The following is a 25,838-nucleotide window of genomic DNA, read 5'->3' on the forward strand; positions in this document are numbered from 1 at the left end:
TCAACCTGCTGGGCTCAGGCGATCCTTTTGCCTCAGCCTTCCAAGTAGCTGGAACTACAGGCACATGCCACAATGCCTGGCTAAATTTTTTTATTTGATTTATTGTAGAGATGAGGTCTTGCCAAGTTGCCCCAGGCTGGTCTTGAAGCCCTGGGCTCAGGCATTCCTCTTGCCTCTGCCTCTCAAAGTGCTGGGATTACCACCGCACCTGGCTTATTTTTAAAAATCATATACTTGATTAAAGGAAAAACCTAGAGTGGTGCATGAGAAAAAGATGGGAAAGCATTTGGTGGCCAAGCAGGGGTAGGGTAGTCTCTGAGCCCCGAAAGCCTTGACCTGAAAGGCTCAGGTGATCCTTCTGCCTCAGCCTTCCGAGTAGTTGGAAGTACAGGTGTGCCACCATGCCTTGCTGTTTTTTTGGCATATTGTAGATATGAGATTGAGCCAAGTTGCCTAGGCTGGTTTCGAACCCATGGACTCAGAAAGGCTCAGAGGGAGAGCAATGAATGAAGAGAAAGAATGAAGGGAACAGAGCAATAGGGGAGAAGGGCTGCAGGCAGGAAAGTGGAGACTGCTGGAGGAACAGAAGTGGCTAGTGTGCTCATGAGGACTGGTCGAGGAGGGGGCAGGACCTGGTGGGCTATGCTCAAGATTGTCAGTCCTCAAGCAGGTCAGCAAGGGAGGGAGACAGAGTCAGAGTTACTCTTGTGGGGAGACGGAGTGGAGGCTGGCGGAGGCCCAGCTCTCTGGAGTCTGTGTGATCTTGCAGTGTAGTTACACCTTCCTCCTCTCTGCTTTCCTCACAGTTCATTTCACTGACACGGCCCCTGGACTCCCACCTAGAACATGTGGATTTTAGTTCCCTGTTGCAGTGCCTCGGTTTTGAACAGATACTTCAGATCTTTGCCTCTGCGGTGCTGGAGAGAAAAATCATCTTCCTGGCAGAAGGTCTCAGGTGGGCTTCGCTGCTGAACAACTCACCTGAACTGGCCGGCATCCTTGGGCTCAAGGGAACAGATAGGAAATTCTCCAAGGAAATCAGGCTGTAGGGCCCTTGTGTCACCCATCCTGCTTCCAGCTCCTTTTTTTTTTTTTTTTTTGAGTCTGAGTCTCACTCTGTCACCCAGGCTGGAGTACAGTGACATGCTCACAGCTACTGTAGACCTGACCTGCAAGGCTCAGGTGATCCTTCTGCCTCAGATTTCCAAGTAGTTGGAAGTACAGGTGTGCCACCACGCCTTGCTGTTTTTTGGGTATATTGTAGATACGAGCTCGAGTCAAGTTGCCTAGGCTGGTTTCGAACCCATGGACTCAGGCAATCCTCTAGCCTCCATCTCCCAAAGTGCTAGGATTACAGGTGTGAGCCACCATGCCCAGCTGCTTCCAGCTCCTTGATCTGCACGTTAGGCCTAGAGAAACAGTTGTTATGACTCCCCTGCCTCCAAGCTTGACTGCTGCCTGGGCCTGAGGAAAGATCCTGACAAGAGCAGGAAGCTCTGAAAAGGGCAGAAATTGTTCCAGGGACAGCCCAGGCGAGACCAGTTAGGGTGGATGCACACATGATTCTGTTCTTGCAAGACTGAGGGAGGGAAGGAGGGTGGAGACCAGGACAGGAAGGTGGATAATATTATGGAGGTTAATCCCACCTATCCATTAATTCACTTACTCAACAAACATGTATTGTGTGTCAGCTGCTGTTTGCCAAATGCCAAGCATTGGGAAGATACAAACAAGACATTGTCCTTGACCTTAACAGGATACAGAATTATAAAGTGGTTGAAAGCGTAGGAACTGAAATCAGCAGAATGATGTCCAGAGCCTATTCTACCTTTGGTTATGAGGTTTTACTTAGGTTAGTTTCTTAACTTCTTGGAAATTGAAATAATGATTGTCCCAACCTACTAAGGGTGTGGTGAGGATTAAACGAAATATAACATTCGGTACACAATGCCCTGTGGGCACATCAACCTGGTATTCTTAATAAGTTCACAGTTGAATTCATAGTTGAAGCAGAGTATTGTTGTGTCTTGTCTCTCCTTCTGAGGGGCTTCAAGTCTGAGAAGGAAAGACGTGGGGAGACATGTAACAACGTGGCACAGAACAAAAATCATAAAAGGGGTGGCCCTTTCAGTCTTTTCTGGGCATGGAAAGAACTAGTGCTATTGGACTGACAATCCTGGTTTTAGCTTTTAGGGAAGAACAAGAAAAGGATGTTAGGAACTCAAATAACAGAAGCCAGAGGGTCAGGTGAATGTCATGGGTTTCAGGGGAAAGGAAGCTTAGGCAGGGAGTGGGGTTTGTCTGTTGAAGATTCTATAAAAATCAGTGATAACCGAAAAGGAACTAGTTGTAGGCTAGTCCTTGAGGGAAGTGACATCATCTTTTGCTTTGGAAATAGCTCTTCCACTCTTAGCCCTATATGGAAGCCAGAAGTTTCTGCGTGGATGGTGCTGGGTTCTGGCCATTCCCCTCAGAGCTGGGTCGGGGAAGTGAAGGTTGGCAGGATTTACCTCTGAGGCACTAACTTTCTCCAGGAAAATCCTACCACTCCCCACTTCCTTCCCACACTGAGTTTTTCAGGTCCCTGAAGCTCAGGCGGGGTGGAGACTTCCAGTCAGTCTAAGCCTTGGCTAGACCCTTAGAGACTCAATCTTGCTAACTCAGGAAGTACTAGCTTGAAGCCCAGAATTGAAACAAGTATTCCTGCATCTGTTTTTATTGGCCTTGGCCTTGGGCAATTTGGCTCAAGAGCCATGAAAGTCAGTGGAGAGCAGAGAAGACAGAGAGTGGAGTTGTGTGTGTGGTGGGGTGAGGAGCGGATCTGGAGCTGTGACTTGGGCAGGAGTGACATGGGGATTGCTTCACTGAAAAGACTTGAGGAGCCACCTCTGAGGGACTTTCCACGTAGGAATTGCCGGACAGAGGTTCCTGGAACTTAGGAATTTCCCAGGCTAACTTGGGCACTAACCTGGTAACCTTTCAGACATAAACTTGAGTGGCCAGAGGGAGCTGTGTGAGGTCAAGGCTAGGGATGAGGGTGAACGGACATAAGGAGGAAAGAGGCCTTGCCTCTCTGGTGAGCCCGCTGTGTGTGCACACATGCCTCTTTACTACTCTGTGAGACCCTTAAAAGTAGGGTTGGTGTCTTATCTTAGCTCAGCAGTAAACACCAAGTAGGGACTCCATTAATTATCTGCTTGAATGAAGGCAAATTTTCTTCCTTGCCCTCTTTGAGGTTACTTGTATTTTGGCTAGTAGTGAGTTGGAGAAGAGGAATTGGGAAAAGATGGATTAAATGTTCATGGCCACCACAGTCTCTACCTCCTGGTCTCAGGCGTTCCTTCTGCCTCAGCCTTCCAAGTAGCTGGAACTACAGGCTCGCACCACCACACCCAGCTAATTTTTTGATTTAGTGTAGAGATGGGGGGGAGGTCTCACCAAGTTGCCCAGGCTGGTCTCGAACCCTTGGACTTAGGCAGTCCTCTCCCCTTGGCCTCCCAAAGTGCTGGGGCACGAGCCAGCGTGCCCTCTTGATTAGTGGTGCATGGCTCTCTCCTGGTTTTTGTTCTTCTCCTTCCGGCAATACGTGGTTTCAAGCTGTGACCAAGATGGCTCCAGGACTTTCCTTTCTGCGTGGCACAGGCAGCACGCAGGCAGTAGCCGTCGTTGGAGGTGGGCGGTGAAGGGTACGCAGGGCGGAGGTGCAGGGGCCCCTCTGACTCTTGTCATCTGTGCCCTGTCCCAGCACCCTGTCTCAGTGCATCCACGCTGCCGCCGCACTGCTCTACCCCTTCAGCTGGGCGCACACCTACATCCCTGTTGTCCCCGAGAGCCTTCTGGCCACCGTTTGCTGCCCCACCCCCTTCATGGTTGGCGTACAAATGCGCTTCCGTCAGGAGGTCCTGGACAGCCCCATGGAAGAGGTAAGATGTGCCAGGCAGACCTGGATTCCCATCTCAGTTTTGCTACTAAGGGCTGTGTGATTAGGAGCACGTGACTTCGCCTCTTTGAGCTTGAGCTTCCTCATAGGTAAAATGAGGCCAAGTTCCTAGGGATTCGGGGGTGGAGGGGGGAGCACCTGCATGCGGCTCCTAACCTGGCATCTGACACATAGTTGATGCTTACTGAATGTTGACTGCCTTCTCCTGAAGGGTTTCCCTTCAGGCTTCAGGGGCAGCACATAGCTTATCCAGGGATCATCAGACTGTCCTAAATGCCAGCTAGCCCTGATGAGCAGTCTCTGGGGGTGCCCTGTCTCATCCGAATGGATGACAGCTGGTCTATACAACACACACCCCACTGGGATTTCTTCAGATTCCTTGGAAGTGAGCTAATGTAACCCTCCTGCAAACTGAGTCTTGAAAATGCTGATTGTTTGCAATAGGAGCCATCTTTCTGAGTAGCTCAGAGCCAGTTGGCTAGTGAGGATATAGTCCTAAAGCTCTTTGATTTTGTTAGCTTATTTTTTGGTAGTGCCCTAGACACACCCAGAGGGCTCAGTTGTGAAAATGGGCATTAATTGCATAAATTGCCAGGCACGGCGGCTCATGCCTGTCATTCCAGCTCATTGGGAGGTTGAGGCAGGAGGATTGCATGAGGCCAGGAGTTCAAGACCTACCTGGGCAACATAGCAAGACCTCATTTCTTTCCTTTTTTTTTTTTCAGAATAGGCAAATCTATAGAAACAGATTAGTGAGTGTCTAGGACTGGAAAAATGCTGAGAGAAACAGAGAGTGGGTATGAAGTTTCTTCTTGGGGCAATGAAAAGTCACAGAGGTGTGTCACCATCACAATCAAAAGTTCAACTCAGTGGTAATAGCCATGTTTCAAGTGCACAGTAGGAAAGTGCAGTGTTCTGTGTAATATGTTTTATTTCTTTAATTTTAAAGATGTGGGGTACAATTCAAGATTAAGTATACAAGTAGTCACTGTACAGGTGAAGTTTGGGCCTCCCGTTGGTCCCCACTTCACCTGGTTTGAGATCAGGCACCCTTTATTGATGTGTTCTCACTACCTCCCTCCCCTGGCGGTATCCCGCTACTGCCAATCCCTTTCTTACAGTATTACAGCAAATCTTCAGGGTCTGCTTGTGAGTGAGAGACCTCATTTCTATAAGAAATAAAAAAATTAGCCAGGTTTGGTGGTATGTGCTTGTAGTCCCAGTTATTTGGGAGGCTGAGGCGGGAGGATCACTTAAGCCCGGGAGTTCAAGGTTACAGCGAGGCATGATCGCGCCACCACACTTCAGCCTGGGTGACAGAACAAGACTCTGTTTCTTAAAAAAGTAAAAATAAATAAAAAATTCCCAAAGGCGTTATCCCCATGTTGGAAAGCCAATTCAAAACATGCGCTCTGCTTTGAGTTGTTGGTGGGAACTTTCAAAGGATAGCAGGTTACTTAAGCCAGAAGAGTTACTTGGCATTATCTATCCTGGCTAACCACTGACTTACCCTAAGCAGAGAAAGAGCCTATGGGAGAGAGGAGGTACCTGTGAGTAAGCTATTAAAGGGGCACAGAGCCAGCCCCAGAGGGAGGATTTTCCCATTTTACATGAGATAACTGAGGTCCAGAGAACTCAGTGGAGTTGCCTGAGGTCACACAGATAAGCCCAGAGCCCTTCCTATAGACACTCTTGCCGGAAGTAAAGAAGCAGGCTGTGTTTTCCTTCCTTGCCCCTCTGGCCTTCCCACCCTTCCTCAGGACTGCTGAGTACACATGGCCTTTGAACTAGCCTTAGCCTTGTGACTAACTGGGACAGAGTATTAGCCCCATGTTGAGCAATACAACTTGAAATGTCCCAACCCCCGAAGTTATGAAACTTCCTGACTCTGTAGCTCCAGCTTCTCAGAAGCTGTGGCTCCTCCCCTGATGGCCAGTCAGACTTTGGCTCTTGGGAAGGCATTACTCCACAGTCAATAATATGCCTGCGGAGTACTGGGAAGATTTCTGGGAATAATCTCGAAAAAAAAAATTATTCATACACACAGTTTCCTCCCAACCTCCAAAAGGAACAGCCTTCCCTGCCCGAAGGCATCTGAGCCCATGTATACAAGCGGTTTCAGGCCTGGACTAGTTCAATTTTCCTCCCTGGGTGATGGGTAATTACAGTGCACACTGCTTGTTGGCATACTTTCCACTTCTCTCTCCCCTTGTATTTGTAAGAAGGGCAAATGGAGGGATCATCCACCCTCCTGGCAAGACCAAGGGTCATAGACCGAAAACAGTGGCCCAGCGGACGTGTGAATGACCAACACAGGACCTGGAAGGTTATAGTAAACTGGTGAGCACATGCCTTGCCTGAAGGGGTCGACTGTGACTCCATGGACCATGTCAGAGTTCCTGACTTTTCAAGAGAAGCCCAAAATTGAAATTTTATGTGCACTATTCCAATTTAAATATTGGAAACTAACCAATTATTTAAAAATATTCTTTTTTTTTTTTTTTTTTGAGTTGGAGTCTCACTCCGTCGCCCAGACTGGAGTGCAGTGGCCGCTCCTGGCCACCGCAACCTCGACCTGCTGGGCTCCAGCGATCCTTCCGCCTCAGCCTTCCAAGTAGCTGGAACTACAGGCACGTGCTACCACGCCCGGCTGATTTTTTGATTTACTGTAGAGATGAGGTCTCACCAAGTTGCCCAGGCGGGTCTCGAACCCGCGGGCTCAGGCAATCCACTCATCTCAGCCTCCCAAGGCACGGGATTACAGGGTGAGCCACCAAGCCCAGCTTAAAAATATTCTGAAGATCAGCAAATTAGATGGAATTTGAGACAATCATTCTGAGTGATCTATCACAGAAACGAAACCAAATACCACATGCTCTCACTTATAAGTGGGACTTGGACTTTAATCACAACAGCACAATGGAGGAATTGGCAGCGGCAGGACACTGGGTGGGGGGGGTTGTGGGGGACACATAACACAAAGCATACCTAGTCCTAAACCAGGGGATGTGAGGACCAGTTGGAGGCCCAAACTTCACCTGCACATATATTACTTATGTACCAAATCCTGATTTGTACCCCACATCTTTATAATAAAATAAAGTTTAAATATGTATATATACATATATATACATATATATATTCCAAAGATCAAAGCAACAGATCTGCTGGTTAGATTCAGCCAGCAGGATGCCTAAGTGTAATAATCTCTGGTCTAGACTGAAGGACCCTCTGGCAGTGGTGGAGCTGATGCCGGAACTCAGGTTTCCCAGGTTCCAGCCCTGTGTGTTCCCCTCACCTGAAGACTATAGCCACGTGGTCTCCTCACTTCACTTCCTTTCCTTTCCCATTCCTGTTTGCTCTGGGCTCATTTCCTGCCTTCCTGCTGGAAAGCCCAACCTCTGAGGGAGTTTATCTGATAGAAAATTGTACAGAAGTTGTTGCAAGCATTAAACAAATCAAAAGATGTCAGTCTCTGTCCTGGAGGGCAGGGAGTTAAGGGGAGTTGACGCGAGAAGAATGCAGTCCAAGAACAGCACAGTCCAGGCCTGGAAACAAACTGGCTTTTCTGTTTGTTAGCAGGAGGACCTCAGGCAACCTTCTTTGGGTCTGTTTCCTCACCTGTAAAACGGAGGTAGTACTTGTCTCACAGGACTCTTGCGAGGATTAGAGACCAAGTGTGTAAAGCACTCATGTGTGCCAGGTACTGAATGCTCCATGGAGAAGCAGTTTCTGCGATCCATGCTTTATTGAGGGGAGTGACGGACTATGATTTCCCTATATCGTATTCCCCCTTCTACCTGGCTCTTCCCCCTACCCCCTTCAAAAACATACCCACACCCTCTCCCCAGGAAGAGAACTGAGATTTCTAGAAGGGAATGCTGAGAAAGGAGAATGCCCAACAAGAAACGAGAGTTGAAGATGTTAATCTTGTTGCTATCTGGGCTGAAAGGTACAGCCCCAAGCAGAAATGGAGATGGTAGGTCCTCCTGAGGACTATGGAGAACACGAGAAAGCTGTCCTATGTTTATTTCAGGTCCTGCTGGTGAATCTCTGTGAAGGAACCTTCTTAATGTCGGTAAGCATTTGGGTTCAGATCCTCTGCAGACCTGCCACCAACTCAACCACTCTAGTTGCATCCATGTTCCACTTATTTCAATAAACATTAAGTACTTGGTTGTGTGAGAACCCGGGCTAATTGGACCTCCCCTCTCTGGGGGAGCCCACAGATACAGACACAGATGACTTTACTACAAAGCAACTTGGCGAGACCTCATCTCTACAATAAATTAAAAAAATTAGTTGGGCGTGGTGGTTCGCATCTGCCGTTCCAGCTAATTGGAAGGCTGAGATGACAGAATTGCTTGAGCCCAGCAGGTCGAGGTGGCAGGGGCCGTGAGTGTGTCCAGCCTGGGTGACAGAGTGAGACTCCGACTAAAAAAAAAAAGACAACCAGTATCTTTTGAGCAAGGACCACAGGGATCCAGACAATTCCTTACTAATGTTGAGTCAAACTGAAGACCAACACACAGCTTCTGTTGTTTCTTTCCTGTGTGAATGATTACTTGGGGGTAGAGAATTCATGTCCTCCTCATGCTTTTCTGCCAACATCCTTCACTCCACATCTCCTTCCTGACCACTTGACCTCTGAGCTCTGTTGTCTCCTAGGTTGGTGATGAAAAAGACATCCTACCACCGAAGCTTCAGGATGACATCTTAGACTCTCTTGGTCAGGGGATCAATGAGTTAACGAGTAAGTTCTAGGTCCCTCTTATTTTGGGTTTCTCAGGGAGCTCAAGGGCATGATAATCAACCATTCTGTTCCAGAACTAAAATGAACTCACTTGGCAGTCCTAGGCCAGTCCCAGAGACCTAGATCCTAGGGCAAGCCTGAATCTGGAACTTTATTCTTCCTAAGCAATGGCAAAGAATCCATATCCAGGCTCCTGTTTCTGCCAGTTGGTAATTGGGAACCCTGCCTGTCTTTCCCCCGGAGCTTTCTGCCTGCCATGAAAGCCATTCTTGGAGGTGAGTGTGGGTAATTTCATCCTTCTGACATGGCCTTTATGTATCCTCTGTAGCTGCAGAACAAATCAACGAGCATGTTTCAGGCCCTTTTGTGCAGTTCTTTGTCAAGACTGTGGGTCACTATGCTTCCTTTATCAAGCGGGAGGCAAATGGACAAGGCCACTTCCAAGAACGACCCTTTTGTAAGGCTCTGACCTCCAAGAACAACCGCCGGTTTGTGAAGAAGTTTGTGAAGACACAGCTGTTCTCCCTCTTCATCCAAGAAGCCGAGAAGAGCAAGAATCCTCCTGCAGGTACCCGGTGACGTTGGTTCCCATCGGTCTAAGTCCAGAGAGGGCTAGACCTCCAGGATGAAGAGCAAGGAGGGAAAATTCTCTCTCTAGAGGCCTACAAAATAGCTGTGATATTATTTAGTGAGGCTGAAATGAAGTAACCTGAAACTTCAGGGAAGTGTCTCATGGGCTGACATTTTATAAAAGTTGCTCTATCCATCAGCCTTCATTGGGTCCTCTCCTCTTTTAGTTGGGAGCTTGTTCCTGCCAAGCATTCTGTCTGTGGGTCTCTTTTTAGACCAAACTAAATACCTGGATCTCTAGAAGCCCGTGAGGGCATGGGAAATCTGGAAAGGATGGGGACATTGGGGGTGGCAGCATTGCAGGGAGCAGACAGAGGATATTTCTAATCCTTAGTCCTGAGCTTATCACAGTCTGCCTGAGCAGATTAGATGTGTCTAACACCGGTATCTGAACCCACAGGCTATTTCCAACAGAAAATACTTGAATACGAGGAACAGAAGAAACAGAAGAAACCAAGGGAAAAAAGACTGTGAAATAAGAGTGTGGTGAACAGGAGTGACTAGACCTACACCCAGTCCTGGACTTTGGCCCCTGCCAGTGTGGCAGGATCCACAAAGGTCTTAGCCCTGAAAACCCACAGCCTCTTTCAAGTCCTGGTATCCAGGGCTTGTTTCAGACCGGTGTCTTGAGTTTGGGAACTGTTGCCAGCATTCCCAGAACTTTGGAGGGCTTCGCCCTCATGCTCATAGAACTGGACTCAAAGCTGCATTCTTTGCAGAGGTGACACAGAGTGGATGCAGTAGTCCAGGTATTGTAGACACTTGGTTAGAAGTTGCTGCAACCACCCTCTCCCGGGAACCACTACTACAAATTCTTAAACAGAGAACGCAGTTGTGGCCCTAGGACCCAGTCCTTTGCCTTGGAAAAGAGGTCTGTGGACATGTGAGGATGAGAGTAAAGACGAAAATCTTACTGTTTATGTGTGTTTGGCTTTCAGCATGGGGGAAAATCAGGACCATGAGGCAATACATCTGAAAACAAAGTGGAAGTGGAGACCCTGGTCATGGTGACCTTGACCTCGGGGCTGTACTTGGAGTGTCAGCAGCTCCACTTCTAGCAGGAAGAGTAATATCCTGGCAAAAGCAGCACATGGTACAGCAGAGTCCTTGGTTCCCGTCAGGTGTGCTTTCCAGAATCCTGGGAGGAGGCTGCTCCCCAGAGGGAGGCAGCTGCAGCCTTGGGGAACATGATGGTAGAATCTTCAGTCGGCAGAAGGTAGTGAAGGACACCCCATGGCTTCTGTAAGGTCGGCTTGCCTATCACTTCCATCTTGGACTAGTCCTTGACCTTCAGTCTTAAGACACCCTCCTTCCAGCTGGTCTTTATGCTGAGAAGTGCAGTTCAACCCTTTAGCTAAAGGTGGAGGGGTCTCTGCATTGCCATTTTCCCTTTTGAGAAAAGAATTTAATTGAGTCTAAAGTTGAGTGGTTACCCCATGTATCCTCCCACTATACTTTCACTGATAGCTTGTTTAAACACTGAGAAGCTCTTTTAGAAGAATCTTATCTTTTACAAGTTCTACCTTTCTTATGCGTGTGTGGCCCTGAGAAGTTCCTGAATTCTGTACAAGTTTCTGGAGGGTAGGAAAATGGGCAGGAGCTACGAAACTGAAATTAAAGCCAATGTAATTTGTGTTTGGGAGCATAGAAACCTGTTGTAGGTGGCAGACACCACCCCTAACTACACTCCTACTCTTTATAGCTTCTAAGAATTACATCTTTTTTGGTAGTTTATAGCAGTGGTTCCCAAGCCTAGTTGTATTTCATTCAAAAGGTTTCAGAACAGGAGCCAGAATCCTGGGAATCTTGTGAAAATACTCTGAGGCCCCATCTCAAATCTACCCAATCCTCTCTTGAGCTAGGACCTGGAAATCTATACTTAAAAAAAAAAAGTTTCTTCAGGTGATTTTGATTTCTGACCAGGTATGAGGGCTCAATAAAACAACAACAAAACAAAACAAAACCAGAATTAGTTTTTGGTGGGCGAGTCACTTACAGTACAGGCATCCCCCCACTAGGTAAATGTTCTAGGAACCCTTTGGCGTCAGTGTACCTGCTAGTGTTGAGAGGGTGTGTTCAGCCTCAGTGAATTTTTTTTGGAGATTTTTTTTTTTTTTGAGTCACGGCCACCCCAGCATCAACCTGTTGGGCTCAGGCGGTAAGTAGCTGGATCTACAGGTACACGCCACCGTGCCTGGTGAATGTTGATTTACTGCGGAGATGAGGTCTCACTATTTTGCCCAGGCTGACCTTGAACCCCTGGGCTCAGGCAGTCCTCTCACCTCCATCTTCCTAAGTGTTGAGATTACAGGCGTGAGTCACAGTGGCCGGGTGGAGAATCTTTTAACATGTTCGCCCATTTCACGATGGGTGATTTACTAGCACACCTGCCTACACACAGCCGTTTTTGACCCCCAAACGGCATGACCCCAGTGCTCCAGCCTCCCTATTCGCCCAATCTCACCTCGAGCGACTTTTTTTTGTTTCTGGGGATGAAAAAAGTCCTCAAAGGGAAACATTGTACCAATGCGGAAGGTCAAACTAAAAACAGCAGAAGCACGAAAAGGCATCAAAATGGACAGGTTCAAAACTGTTTTGAGCAGTGGAGAAAGCATCTCAGTATTGCATCGGAGAGTATTTTGAAGGTGACTAAAGTTTAAACATGTAAGAATACACAATTTTGTATAAATAAATTCAGGTTTTTTTGGATCCCCCTTATATATGAACGCAACAAGAATTCAGGTTAGCTGAGGTCTACTACAGATGTATCTTTGATCTGCTGCTGATGGTACATCTAGAGCTGAGGGAAGCACACACCAAATAATCTGTGTGCTTTTCAGATTCCCTTTATGCTGAAAAAGATTCTAGGAGAATACACATATTTCAACATCTTTGGTGTACAGCTTCAGACCATGAAAGCCCAGTATGTTGTAGGAGAGAGCACTGTACCAGAATTCAAAAGATCTGGATTCTAGTCTCTGTTCTAAAAAATAGCAACTGACATTGGTATGCTATGCCATTTGGCCTTTCCAGGTCTCAATTTCCACTGGAGGTAACGAAAACCTGCTGTGTTGATAAAACAACAGATGTAAGTGTGCAGAACAAGTAGAATTATTCTTCCTTTTTTTGTCCTAGCTTTCGAGACTTGATCTGCCCTGACATTTTCTTACATGTAATTTTCTGTCTCAGATGCTAGAGAAATTGCCAGTAAACAAAGGTAATGAGATTTCATTTTTCTGTTATAGCCCAGCAAAGAAATTAAAGATTGAACTCTCACTGCTAATCTGATCTACATGGAACTGATGGAACCATTCAAAGTGCAAGAAAGCAAGGCTCTGGCTGCCAAGCACGGCGTAGCTACTGATTATTCCTGATTATGGGACAGGGTGTAGACAAAAATCTATCATTTTAGCCAACAGTTGACACCTTTCCCACTGTCTTCCTCTTCATTCAAGTAACTGAGCTGTCTGTATATGATGGAAACATACCCGGTTCACAAAGGACACCTGGCACCCATTCCATGATGCAGCACAGATACTAGAGATGAGAGTGCCACAAAAGGAGAGGACAGAGCGACCTTGGAGAGGCCCAGGCACTTACTGAAAATGTAGAGTAGCGTTTGAGATGCCTACATGACTGATCATACATAGGTGATGACTATAACACACAGAACCCATTGACAGGAAGCATGAACACAAAACAGGAAGGTCACAGGACACATCACAGCAAATCAACGAACGGAATTTTCCTTATTTATTAAAGAACAGATATAAATTTTGCTTAAATTTTCAAAAATAACATTAAAACTTAGTTTATTTTTCCACTGAATAAACTGAGAAAAAGCTGGCTTTCAGATCATATATTTATTTAAAAAAATAAAATAGATCGACAAAGTTACCACATTATTCTGCATGCTAACAGAATTTCCCAAGCCCATGAGAGATACCATTTCTTGAGCAATTAAAAAACGACTTCCTCAACAATGTAAAGACAGGAAACCTTTCAATCCAAATTCAAGGTTTTTATCACTAGTTCCACCTCACAGCTAGTGGGATGTATCCATGTCACAAGCTGAGCTCCTTAGTAAAAAAAGCTTGAAAAGACATCAAACAAGGTTGTTACTAAAAGATGATGATTTGTAAAAATTATAAAGCAACCATCTTTTGGCCTGCAAACAGTCTACATTAGAAACGTCCATCACTGGGGGTCTGCTCCCCATGGCAATATTATTCTGAATTCAGGATAATTACAAACATGTGGCTTTTCCCCCCCACCCCCCCCACGCTTTTTTGGCCCAAACCCTGCATGACAACATGTACAGTTTACAGAATGGGATTTGAAATTCCCATTCTCACACAGGATAGTTAGGGAGTGTTACCAACAATAAAGAATAAAAGTTATATAACATTGATTATTATAAATTATATTTGTTCTTATCCACCCCCATTCTCCTTAATATGTTCAGATTCTTTCCTGCAGAAAACTTAAGTTTCCTATATAACACCAATTATATCACTAATGATGATTAGAATGAGCTGCAGACACCTTGATTCTGAAGACATGTATGTGCAGGTGAGATGCAATCTGATTGCAAACACTGACACAGTAGCGGATCAAATCAAAGAAAGAGAAGACCTGCGGAAAAAAGAGAAGATTAGATTCTCAGCACCTGCTTAGGCCCCGCCCGCCAGCTTTCTGAAAAGCACAAGAGTGGCCTCTTTCTTCTCTAAATTCTATATAATTTAATAACTCATTTTCTCATAATCTTCCCTTTACACTAAGAATCAACAAGCCGGGCTCGATGGCTCAGCCTATAATCCCGCACCTTTGGGAGGCTGAGGTGAGTGGATTGCCTGAGCCTGTGGGTTTGAGACCCGCCTGGGCAGCAAGACCTCATCTCTACAATAAATCAAAAAATTAGCTGGACATGGTAGCGCACGCCTGTAATTCCAGCTACTCGGAAGGCTGAGGCAGAAGGATTGCCAGAGCCCAGCAGGTCAAGGCTGTGGTGGCCGGGAGCGGCCACTGCACTCCAGTCTGGGCGACAGAGTGAGACTCCAACTCATAAAAAAAAAAAAAAAAAAAAAAGAATCAACAAACTCTTTCTTAGACAGACAGCAAATATTTTAGGTTTTGCAGCCACTCTGTCTTTGTCACAACTGCTCAGCTCTGTCATCGTAGCATGAAAGCAGCCCCTGCCAATACATAAATGAGTAGCTATGGCTACGTTCCAATAGATCTGTTCTTACCAAAACAGACTATGGGCCCACAGGGTGTAGTCTGCTGACTCATGCTTTACAGAGTCAGAAATTTGTAACTGATGAGTCCTGTCCGATGTAGGCAGGACTAATGAGAATGACACAAAAATGGCTGAAACATGAAGCCAAAAAGGAACTCTCACATAGCCCCATATATGCGGATTTCTCACATTCCAAATAATTAGTTATATAACCTGTTTCTCAGGACAGGCCCACCAAAACAAGGAAACAAGTAGCCTTCAAATCATGAAATAAGACATAGTACAATACCTACCAGGGCAATCCAAAGGACAATATATTCATCAATAAAGCTGTTAAAATACTGGTCCAGAAACAAAAGTGCTGGACCGATGAATGCTGTGTCATGCAAATGCATTTCACTTTTTGTCATATGCGCAACCTGTGAATAAAACAGAACAAATTATGTACGCATTTTCATAGTAGAGCAATTGTGAGCTACACAGTAAATCAGTATTGTGCTCAAATACAAAGTTCTAAAAATTACTTAGCAATAGTTTTTGAATTTCCAAGACTAAAAACCCAACAGCATGAAGTGTGTTTGAGAAAGAAAAGGATATACCATGTTAACTAAGCGCACCAAAGAAGCATTTCACAAGGAGCCTTAATTTGTTTGGATAGATGAAGGGTGTAGGTAAACTGAATAATCAAATTATACAGTGAATAAAAGGGTGAAAAGTTGTTGAGGTTCAAAAAACTTCTGATAACCTCAAACTGTAGCATTATAAAACAGCAGAAATAGCACCCATGTCAATGTCAAGAGCTTTTGGAGGAGAGTAAACTCTAGGACTGCTCAGTAAGCTACAGAATAAAAAATAAAAACTATGGCCAAAAATAAGATGAAAGTGAAAAAACAAATAAAAACTTAAGTGCTTACCACAAGCTTATTAGTGATTTTGGCAGATACAAAACCAAACGTCAGTATATAAAGACAGGGATGCTTTTCAAAAAGCTGAACTGCTGATTTCTTGTAGATCATTGCAGCCAATGTAATCACTGATCCAATATGGAGAAAAGGAGAAAGGACACTTGTTCCCTGTACAGAGTAAAGAGATAGTTAATAGTGTCCAATAGTTATCAGATACTACATGGATCTGTTGCAGAATAGTTTAACTCAAATTTTCAAAAACCTCATGGTGCTTGACTGACAGCAATTTCTGTAAACCAAACACTAAAGCAGCTAATGAAAAGCAGCAGCATGAATTGGTTAGGCATAAACAAAGGAGTTCACTTAAGAGACCAGGCTTATTTCTACAAAGCAGGTTCATACTTCATATGCATACACAGGCATCTAAATGTGGGTAAGTATATATATAATTGAGACGTCTGCACATTTTTTTTTAAGGCTAAGCATAAAATCCAAATTACAGTGATTTTATATATGTCAAATAAAAAACGAAGTGACCACAAAACCAAGTTGTAGTGTAAACAATTGTTGAAAATCTTAAGACATACTCACTGCTATTGTTGATCCATTTTTTCCAACACCACCTGTGAAGATTACACGGAAGTAATTTGTACAGGAAAATATGGTCCCTGCTACAGTACAAAGTGCAGGAAAAATTTTCATTTGAATATTCAGCACGGGAATCTTTAACAGGCAGAGAGAGAGAACAATTAAAATATATACAAACTAAAATAGGAAAACAGCCAAATATTTGATATTCCCAAATACGTTCGACTTCCTCCAGTTTGGAAATACTTAAAGAAATGAAAGTTTCCTTCTCCAGTTCATTGTAAGCACTATAACAAGTCTTAAGAGATGAGGCTGTAAGAAATTAGCCTCACTTTTGACATCTACCTTTAAAAAAACAATGGATTCAGCTTTATTAATCACAAACCTAAGTCAGGTTCACTCAGTGCAACAGTGAACCAGGTTGTCTTTTGGTCTTTTTATAAATGGAGCACACCTTGCCTTTTTCTTTGTATTTTTTTGAATTCTACCTCTAAATCTGTAGAACATTTTTAGTTGTGGTGATACAGTATGAAGCACAGAATAACAGAAATATTTGCAAAGTAGAGAATGGAAGAGAAGAGTCCTATTCAGAAGAATTCCCAACTGTAAACAGTTAGGATACAGGCAGTGAGTAAAGCAAAGGGCGACTGAGATGGCATTCATCTACTGGAAAAACATACAGGCCAAGCACATCCAGAGACACAGCTCTACCAGTGTAAATCCAAAATGTTAATATAGAAATTCACTTTTCAGAAAAGTAAGTTAATATAATCTTATTGTATACTGAAAATATGGACTGATTTAGCTAAAGGGAGGCAAAGTGGACTGATATCATGCATTTAATCTTGCTAGCACGATATCTGTCATTTAAAATGAAAAACACAAATTTTAAAAATAATTTAAGATTCTCTTCTTTTTGGCACCTCTCTTTAGCTTTTTTGGTCTCAAATTTTGTCCAATATGAATTGAAAAGAAAGCAATAGTTAAACAAATGATATATTATAGTAGCAGAAACAAATGATTATAGGAACAGATTTCCAAAAGCCCATAATAGTTTAATAAGCAATAAGTTCTTACAATGAAAACATTTAAATTAGAGATATTTATACCTTAGAGGGCTGTTATCTGCCTACACTTTTAAAAATAGAATAGGAAATGTCACATTTCCTATTTCTTTGTATGTACAAAATCCCAGTAAAATTGGTGGACAAAAATCTTAATGTTTGGATACTCCATTTCTTCAAAATTTTCAAGAACTCACTTTGTTGACACAACTCTATGACCTCCTGCAAAACTGCAGTTCTAAAAAAAAAAAAAACCCACTGAAACCAACTTTTCAAGTTTCAAGTTTTACGTAGCAGTGTTTAATTTTGTAAAATGAAATAAGTCAACCTACACATCAAGTCCAATACTTTACAGAGTATTCCAAATAGTCTTTTTCCTTTCCTAAGTCTCCAACTCTTACAGCACAAGTGCAAAACTTGTTTTCAATAAAGAAGAAAATCAACACTGTGGTTGTTTTAAACTTCGAGATTTTTCTACTCTAGTTAAAAAAAACTAGGGCCATTACATTTTAAATCTGATGCACCTGGATGAAACTCAAAACTGTGGCTAGTTTCCTGGTTCCCAGTCTTTCTTGCCGTTCCTCCCACTTTTTCCTCCATAGGGACAAAGGACCTCTTTGACAAAGGGGAAAATACCAAACTCCCCAGATTCCAAAAGAAGCAAAGTATTATTCCACTACAGGGACTTCCCTGTATCAGGATCAGGGTACTGAATGTGTACCAACTATGTATAACAGTAATCTGTGTCACAAATGACCTGAGTGAGCGTCATAACTGTGTTTATGATTTGGTAAAACTGCTATAGAATCATAATACCTGTTTCCCACTGAAAGAAGAAAGAATAAACACAAACATGAGAAAAGCCAGGCAAATGAGTACATGGCTTGGATCACAAAGTAAGGAAGCAAGCTACTACTTAGTAGCAAAGTATCATAAGCATTCTTATAGCTCACATTACTTCTGTCATATATATCAGTTAAATATACCAAAACATAAGCTCCTGAATGTAGAATTCTGTTTAAATTGATTTTTGGATTCGCTCTAGAGTCCTGGTTATTGCAGGTGCTCCACAAACATTTGTTCAATTAAGATTAAGATCTTCTCCCTTTCTCTTACTGTCTATGTAGAATTCCCGTTTTGGAAGAGAATGAAGAAATATCTTACCCCCACACTGACAATGAACAAGAAAGTTAGCTATAAGAAAACATGAGGTCAAGTGAAGGGAAAGCTGAAGTCAAAGGAATCTCAAGCTTCACTAGGTGATCCTTGGAAAAATGGCATTAACTGAGCTACTTATAAAAAGCACTGGAGGAGTTCCCATTTTCACCCCACACTCAAGATCAAGGAATGATCTTCCCTCCAGGTCATAAAGAATGGGCATATTCTGTCTTTCCCACCCTTTCTCTTTCTGTCATCATCTTGGACTCATCAAAGTTGGCCCAAAGTGCATCCACTTCAGAAGTAGCCAGAGCTACACAGAAAGCACCTTTATCTTAGGCCTGTCTGAGATTTCAATAGTCTTCAAAACGAGAAGATTAAGAATTCCTTTGGGTTATGGTGTCTGTCCTATAGCCAGCTGAAAACTCTCTGGATTCATACCATGAAAGTATGCATCCAAATAACATCAATATAATGTAATTCATTTTTTAAAAGGATAGAGATGGAAAAAAAAAATCTTCAATTCTCAGCACCTTTACCAAATTACAATGGGCATGTTTTTGTTCAGTAGTTTGGATTAATGCAGATTAGAATCAATTATTAAACTATTAGACTAGTCTTATGAGTACAATAAAATGCTCTTAGGCTTTGTAAATTATGGCAGGAATAGAAAGTATCATTTTGAGATTAGATACTTTCTTCAGAAGGATGCAGAAATGCTTGTTTGAAAAATCATTTTAATATAAGCGAATTCCACCAAAATATAGCAAATGTTAACATAATTACAGTGTCCACCAAGGTTTATGGAAAATCACCATGAATTATTTAAGTGTAAGGGTATTTTTTAAGTCTTTTAGCTTAAGACTGAGACCTAAGTAATTTATACTACATAGTAAGTCTTCAGTCCTACCAAATGAATCCTGAAACTTCATCTGTAGTAACACTCACCCAGTTGCCTTAACTGGATGACAGAAGGTGTCTTGTGACTTAAATTCGATCTACCACATTTAAAAGAATCAGAAGTTAGTGAAAGTTAACCATAAGCAGATTATATGTGGATATTTTCCAAAGTAGGGATATATTCTCTCTCTCCCTTTTTGTTTTTTAAAGAGTGAGATGAGTGAAGGCAGTTCCAAGGCATTCTAAAAGGAAATTTTCTTTTGAGGAAGCAACACTAAAAAACCGTGTTTCTTGCAATGTACAAACCATGCACTGACTTTTGCACATGAAAAATTTTTATCTTCTTAACAAAAACAGAAACAAAAACAAAAACCTAACACACTACAACCTTTAGTTAAAAACTTACCTCTTTGGGGGAAAAAAGGAGCCAAAAATGGATAATCCATATGCAAGAGATGTAAATCACTTACCTTTACAAAACAGCTGATCTTCTGGAATCAACTTTATGAAGATATTTGCACTGTGTTTTTGTTTGTTCTGACCATAAATTTGCTTTCTAAATATCGGTAAAAGCTTTTTAATTTAATGAGGATTTGAAAAGTAGTTTCCATTTTAGTCTCAATCTTAGAGGGGATGTAAACTCTGAGGCCTACATATTGTCTCCATTTTGGCACACAAACAAATGAGAGCACTATATGTAGTAACTGTTCCTGAACTGATATAATACAATTCAAAAGAACATATTTAGTAATTAATCCATAATGTCAATAAAAAATGTAATATAGAGGTCTGAGGTCAATTACGGGACTCTATGCTGGAGGTTGCTAAAAAAACACAGAATATTTCACCAAGTCTCCAACTATCACCAGAAAAGCCAGGTACTTCCCTTTTAGTTTAATGATGCGAATAGTAAGATCAATGTGCTACTAATAGGGTAGGTGTGGAGAATCTGTTTTCCCACTGCAACCTAACCTCACTAATCCTGGGATTCGATTGCTGGGTCTGGGAGCTCCATTTTAGACCTGATTCTGAGAGTTCCTGAGACAACTTTTTAGAAATATGTAATAAAAAAGATGACTATATTATCTTAATTTCAAGTAAAAATAGGGCAAAATATTTGGCCTTCGTCAAAGAAAAAAATTATGTTATGTTTATATATAGATTATATGTACAAATCCTACTAGAAAAAGGTAAAAGTAAACCTGAAGCAATTTACTACAAGGCATCACCTAAGAAATAATGATATGTACATAATGTATATAATAATATGCTTCATTTACTACAATGTTGTATGCATTTCCATATTTATAAAAATAATCAGGTATACAGGTTGAGTATCCCTAATCTGAAAATCTGAAATGCTCCAAACTTCAAAATGTTTTAACTGCCAACATGATGCCACAAGTAGTAAAGTCCATACCAGATCTTATGTGATGGCTTGCAGTAAAAACAGGTGCACAACACCCCCTTCTACTGTGATGCATCTTTTCAGAACACACTCGTATCCTGCCAAGCAGGCACGCCCACAAAGGGTGGTAAAATGGCATGTGTGCGGGCCAGATACTCCAACGGCAGGTTCCCTGTGACACCCCTACAAGGGGCCGCGAACTACGTGCATTACTCACTGGGTTTGTGTATTCTCTGCTGTAAAGATATTGCTGAAAATGTCAAAAAGGTCTGCAGATACCCCATGTGGGTGTCAGTAATAAGATACAGGTATTCTGGTGATGTGTACTGCTTAGCTACCCTGAACACATTTTTTTTTTCTGTATTAGTAAATATTTACGTGTAAGTATAAGAAAATGATTATCAGTAGCATATAAATTCAGAGTTAGGTATGACCTTAGTGATGCTAAGGTATCACAGGTTGTCCACATGGGTGGCTGAGATAGTGACATCTTTGCTTTCTGCTTCATGCATGAAATTACTTAAAATGTCTTAGTAAAATTACTTTCAGGCTATATGTATGAGGTGTATAAGAAACATAGATAAATTTTGTGTTTGGACTTGGGTCCCAGCCCCAATATATCTCATTATGTATGTGCAAATACTCTAAAATATGAAAAAAATTTGAAATCTGAAACACTTCTGGTCCCAAGCATTTTAAATAAGGAATACTCAACCTATATAAACTAGATGCTTATGTGTTTTCAAATGATAAAGCCAGAAATTCCATTTTTAAAATGTTGGAATGCTGAAACTTTATAGGCAATTTATGTATGTACAAGGTATTTAAAATAATTTTGGGGGGAAATTCTGGTATACAAGGCCTATAAAAGTGATATTCAACATAGTCAAGGAATATAAAAAATGTGAGTGGAAGGTGCGGCTTTATGACCTGGTCTCAGGAAAACAAAATCTATTCTTTCCTTCTATAAGGCAAAATTGTTAAAACAACAACAACAACATACTAATCTACTGAAGAGCAAAAGTAATAAAATGCATATCTTTCTGTTTTTTTTAAAGTTGGAGCCTCACTCTATTGCCCAGGTTGGAGTGCAATGGCACACTCACGGCCACTGCAGCCTTGACCTGCTGGGCTCAGGCGATCCTTCTGCCTCAGTTTTCCAAGTAGCAGGAACCACAGGTGTGCACTACCACACCCGGATAATTTTTTTAAATTATTGCGGAGATGAGGTCTCGCCAAGTGGCCCAGGCTGGTCTTGAACCCCTGGGCTTAGGCAATCCTCTTGCCTCCACCTCCCAAAGTGCTGGGATCACAGGCATGAGTACCATGCCTGGCTGTATCCTTCCTATATATTAGTCTTAAAGGCCAATAAGGGCTCTATAGTAAAATCTAAGAGATATAAATGAATGGTATGTAAATGACTGAGAAGTTTCAGAATTTTCCTGATTGTGGATTATTTTTATTCCTTCATCTCCTCCCTCCTCCCAACAAAAGGCACCAAACGATTTCTGGTAAAAAAAAAGTAGTTAGGGTAGTGTGTCAATTATACTTCCTTAAGTACTTAATTTACCATCATAAAGTGAGTTAGGAAGGGAAAAAGCTCGCTCTGTAAATTTTCCTTATACTTTAAAATTCATTTTTTAAGAATTATGTTCACTTAGGTCTAGTGATTTTTTTCTGGTAAGATCACACCAAATGGATTATACACAGTGTATCTTGAAGGGGGAAGGTGGTGACCAGCAATTAACTGATAAATACATTCAAAGTGTAGGACAGCAACAACTTTTACTGAGTGCTTATAATTTCATAGGGAATATTCTAAGTGCTTTACAACTCATTTAATGTGCAAAATAACTTTATGAGATAAGTATTATTATTGTCCTCATTTTACAGAGGAGGAAACTAAGCCAGAGAGAGTTACATAACAGATCAAGTTCACACAATGGGCAGCAGAGCCTGGATCAAGCACAAGCAGTCTGGCTTTAGAGCCTGTGTTCTTGGCCCCCATGTTATATTCCCTAACTCAGAGGTTTGTGGAAAACATTGTGTTTGTAGGGTGATTATATTTCAAGTCAGAAAGAAAATCAACATTCTGGCTTATCAGAACAATCCCATGGCGCTGATTTCACTCAATAAGCATTTATCCTGCTTTGGGGCCAGAGTTAATTTACAATCCCCAATTTTTATTCAGCTTTAAGCATATGACAACAAAACCCAGTAGACTTATGTAGTTCAGAAAGAGAATAAAGGTCTCCTTTTATTTTGTCACTGATGCACTTGTTACACTTCCTGCTGTTTCCTCATCTGTAAACCAGAATGACATTGGTAGTTCTGATTCTAGGTGGCCTTCAAAATTAATGGACCCAATTTTCCACACAACTCCCAGTAGTAAAAATTCACCATGCTCTAAATAGAAGTGTGTGTCCTACTGTTCGCTGTGACTTTTCACTTCAGAAAAATAAAATAATTTTACACATTATCCTTTAAATGGATTATCCTATATTAGAAAACACAAGCAAAAGACAACATGCATTACATGGGATACACAATGTGAACAAAGTTACCATAGACTGCCAAAAAGGTGGTCCTCCAATCACTGCCAGCAAATGCATGATTATTATGAAGATTTGCACTTCAGTCACATCAATTCTGATTAGGTACAAAAAGCCAAAAGAGCAGAATTACTCAAAACAATTTCAAGTTAATTACTTGCAAGCTTAGCAGCATTCCTCTATCATGCACAATAGAAAAAAATCTCAAATATTGAGGAAAGGGGAAAAGGAGATGCCAAAAATTTGTTATGAGCAAAATCATATAAAATCCAAAGCCTTTTAATTTAATTTGATGAATTTCACAGAGCAATAAAAACCCCTCCTTTCTAAAGAAAATTTCTGACTAATTAAAGTTGGGCTGAAACCATAGCTTAACCTTTCCCACCAAAAAAATAAAAATAAAAATTGGGTGTGTGTGCTAACTTTGGGTATCAAGCAGAGGATTACACTGTAGTACTATAAAATATTAATAATGTAATATGTGCTTTTTGGTATCTGATGAGAGAAATGGTGAGCTTGAATAAAGTAACATAAATCATTGAGACCTTGTAAAATTTACTGCCCTTTAGGTATATTTGTTTACTGCCTGTCATGGTATGAGTGTGAAAAAAAATCTCATCCAATTCTCAAATTCTTACTCTTAATAGGTTAGCTACCATAAGATGTCTGCAAAGAAGATACTGAAAGCAGCCAAGAATTAACTTTGGGTTGTTGAAAATAATATTACAGTCAGGAAGTGATGAACTTCATGCAAAAAGAGGGCAGTAGAAATGAGAAGCCTGAAAGTCTGAAAAAAAGAATATGGGCAAAAAGACTAGAAGCAAAACACATGCTGATGTTCCTTTCCTTCTGTAGACTAGCACTTAGTAGAATCTTGAAATTATCATCCTTAGATTATTAGATCCAAATGCTTTTTAATTTCTTCCTACAGATATGCTTGCACAAAATGATGTCTGTACAAGGCTATTTACTACAGATTTAAAATAACAAAATTTTTAAAGCCCTCAATGAGGGAGTAGTTATATAAATTATGAAACTTCCATGCAGTACAATATTTTGCAACTTTTAAAGAGTAGGGCAGCAGCTCTCTACATACTGATATGAAAAAATCAAAGATCTGTTAAGTGCAAAAAATGTTGCAGGATGTGCACAGGCTATTTTTGTGTGAAAAAGAAGAAAAACAACAATAGTTTTATTTTTGCTAGTAATGGCATAACAAATTTCTGGAAGGATACATTTCGAACTAAGAATAGTGGCTACCTACTGGGGAGGACAGTGTGGGAACTGGGGAGCTGGGAGATAAGGATGAGGAGACTTTCACTGTACACCTTTTCCTAATGCTGTTTTTCAACAAAGTGAATAATGTAACTACCAAAAGTAATCAGTCTAAGAAAAGCACGTATCAACAGCAGCAAGGGGGATTGATTTCCAGAGTAGACTAGAGCCCCCATTTCTAAAACTGATACTTAAGGCAGACAATTATAATGTGAGCTTAAGATATGTAAGCTTTCATGCCCATGATAAATAATGGGGCTGAAACTAGTATCTTGCAACTAAAAAAACTGATCTTTGCTTGCTCAATAATTTTTTTTTAAACAGAAGCTTACTTAGCTGCAAACATATAGTGATGTAGTTATCTTGATATACACATTTATTTTTAAAAATGGACTGAATTAGGCTAAAAAGAATCTGTAGAGCTGACCTGGTGAGTGGTGTTGCCATTAAAGGGAATTACATTCAGAAGCAGACTCAGGAGACTAAGCAGGTAGGTGTCAAAGATGATCGATTCTGTCTTGGGTGGAGGAGGGCAGACATCTTACAACATTTTGCTGGATATGTGAAGTAGCCTTTTGGAAGGGGAAGGGCCAGAAGTATAGAATTACAAAATAAAAATGGAGGGAACCTCATGCAATTAGTCTTTGTACCATGGATGGATTTTTAAGAGAATAGGAAACATGAAAGATCTTTACAGTCTCAAATTGGGATTAGTAGGGAAAATTTTATGGAACAGCCTGTTTGAAACTTTGGAAGACAGAATTTTCTAAACCATTCTGATACTATTGTTGTATTTAGATCAATAATGCCTTAATGTTAGGAGAGAGGGCCACAGAAAACTTACTTACCAGTTGGTAGTTAGCTAAAATATTTTCTCCTATCTGCTTATCTGATTTAGAATAATACTCTAGACTCTAGGATGAGTCCCTTCTGCTCTGATCATGAGAAATACCTATCATCACTCCTGGAAATGTAGCTCTAATCTGGATTGTCAAAGTAAAAAGGTGCAGTGCAAAGCCATCTCTGGAATGGAAACTAAAGCAGGCTAAGAGGGACAGGTGGCAGAAATGATTAACAGTAAGCAAAAGAGTTAATGGTTCTGTTTAGAAGAGAGTCAGTTACATGACAATCCATTCTTCCACCTTTCTTAGTGAAAATCTCTCAGTATGAGCTGAATTTGCTGTAACACATATTAGGACGAGACTCATTTTAATCATTTTGGTCATGCAGGAAATACGTAATTATCTTAGAGAAGAATTATACAAAGGCAGGAATTTGGCATTTTTGCCATCACGTCCATTATTATTATAATTATTTTTAAAATAGAGAATCATAGGGATAATATTCCCAAGTGTTGGGACTATTCATCAAAAACAAAAACAAAGAAACTGGCCACAACTACTACATGCCCCCCCCCCCCCCCCCC

General features: G+C 41.6%; 2 protein-coding genes across 4 annotated transcripts in view; one reads left to right on the forward strand and one right to left on the reverse strand.

Moving 5' to 3' along the window:
* Positions 1-10,236, forward strand: part of DENND2D (DENN domain containing 2D) — a 16,630-nt gene extending 6,394 nt beyond the window's left edge. Inside the window, exons 7-12 of the mRNA XM_008068932.2 lie at positions 807-955; positions 3,746-3,923; positions 7,977-8,018; positions 8,609-8,693; positions 9,022-9,261; positions 9,724-10,236. Of these exons, the coding sequence (XP_008067123.1) occupies positions 807-955; positions 3,746-3,923; positions 7,977-8,018; positions 8,609-8,693; positions 9,022-9,261; positions 9,724-9,797 (768 nt within the window). The 3' untranslated portion in view covers positions 9,798-10,236. The remainder of the gene's footprint in view (positions 1-806; positions 956-3,745; positions 3,924-7,976; positions 8,019-8,608; positions 8,694-9,021; positions 9,262-9,723) is intronic.
* A 2,931-nt stretch (positions 10,237-13,167) lies between these two features.
* CEPT1 (choline/ethanolamine phosphotransferase 1) overlaps positions 13,168-25,838 on the reverse strand; it is a 55,533-nt gene continuing 42,862 nt past the window's right edge. For all 3 annotated transcript variants that reach the window (XR_002482588.1, XM_021717999.1, XM_008068933.2), the window contains 5 exons: positions 23,150-23,234; positions 16,059-16,190; positions 15,477-15,635; positions 14,856-14,981; positions 13,168-13,958 (listed from right to left, as the gene is read on the reverse strand). Coding sequence is in view for 2 of the 3 variants with exons in the window: in XM_021717999.1 (XP_021573674.1) it covers positions 13,839-13,958; positions 14,856-14,981; positions 15,477-15,635; positions 16,059-16,190; positions 23,150-23,234 (622 nt within the window). In the remaining variant the exon portion in view is untranslated. The remainder of the gene's footprint in view (positions 13,959-14,855; positions 14,982-15,476; positions 15,636-16,058; positions 16,191-23,149; positions 23,235-25,838) is intronic.

This window comes from Carlito syrichta, unplaced genomic scaffold (assembly GCF_000164805.1).
Source record: "Carlito syrichta isolate Samal-C Ts95f unplaced genomic scaffold, Tarsius_syrichta-2.0.1 Scaffold311678, whole genome shotgun sequence".
NCBI classification, from domain to species: Eukaryota; Metazoa; Chordata; class Mammalia; order Primates; family Tarsiidae; genus Carlito; species Carlito syrichta.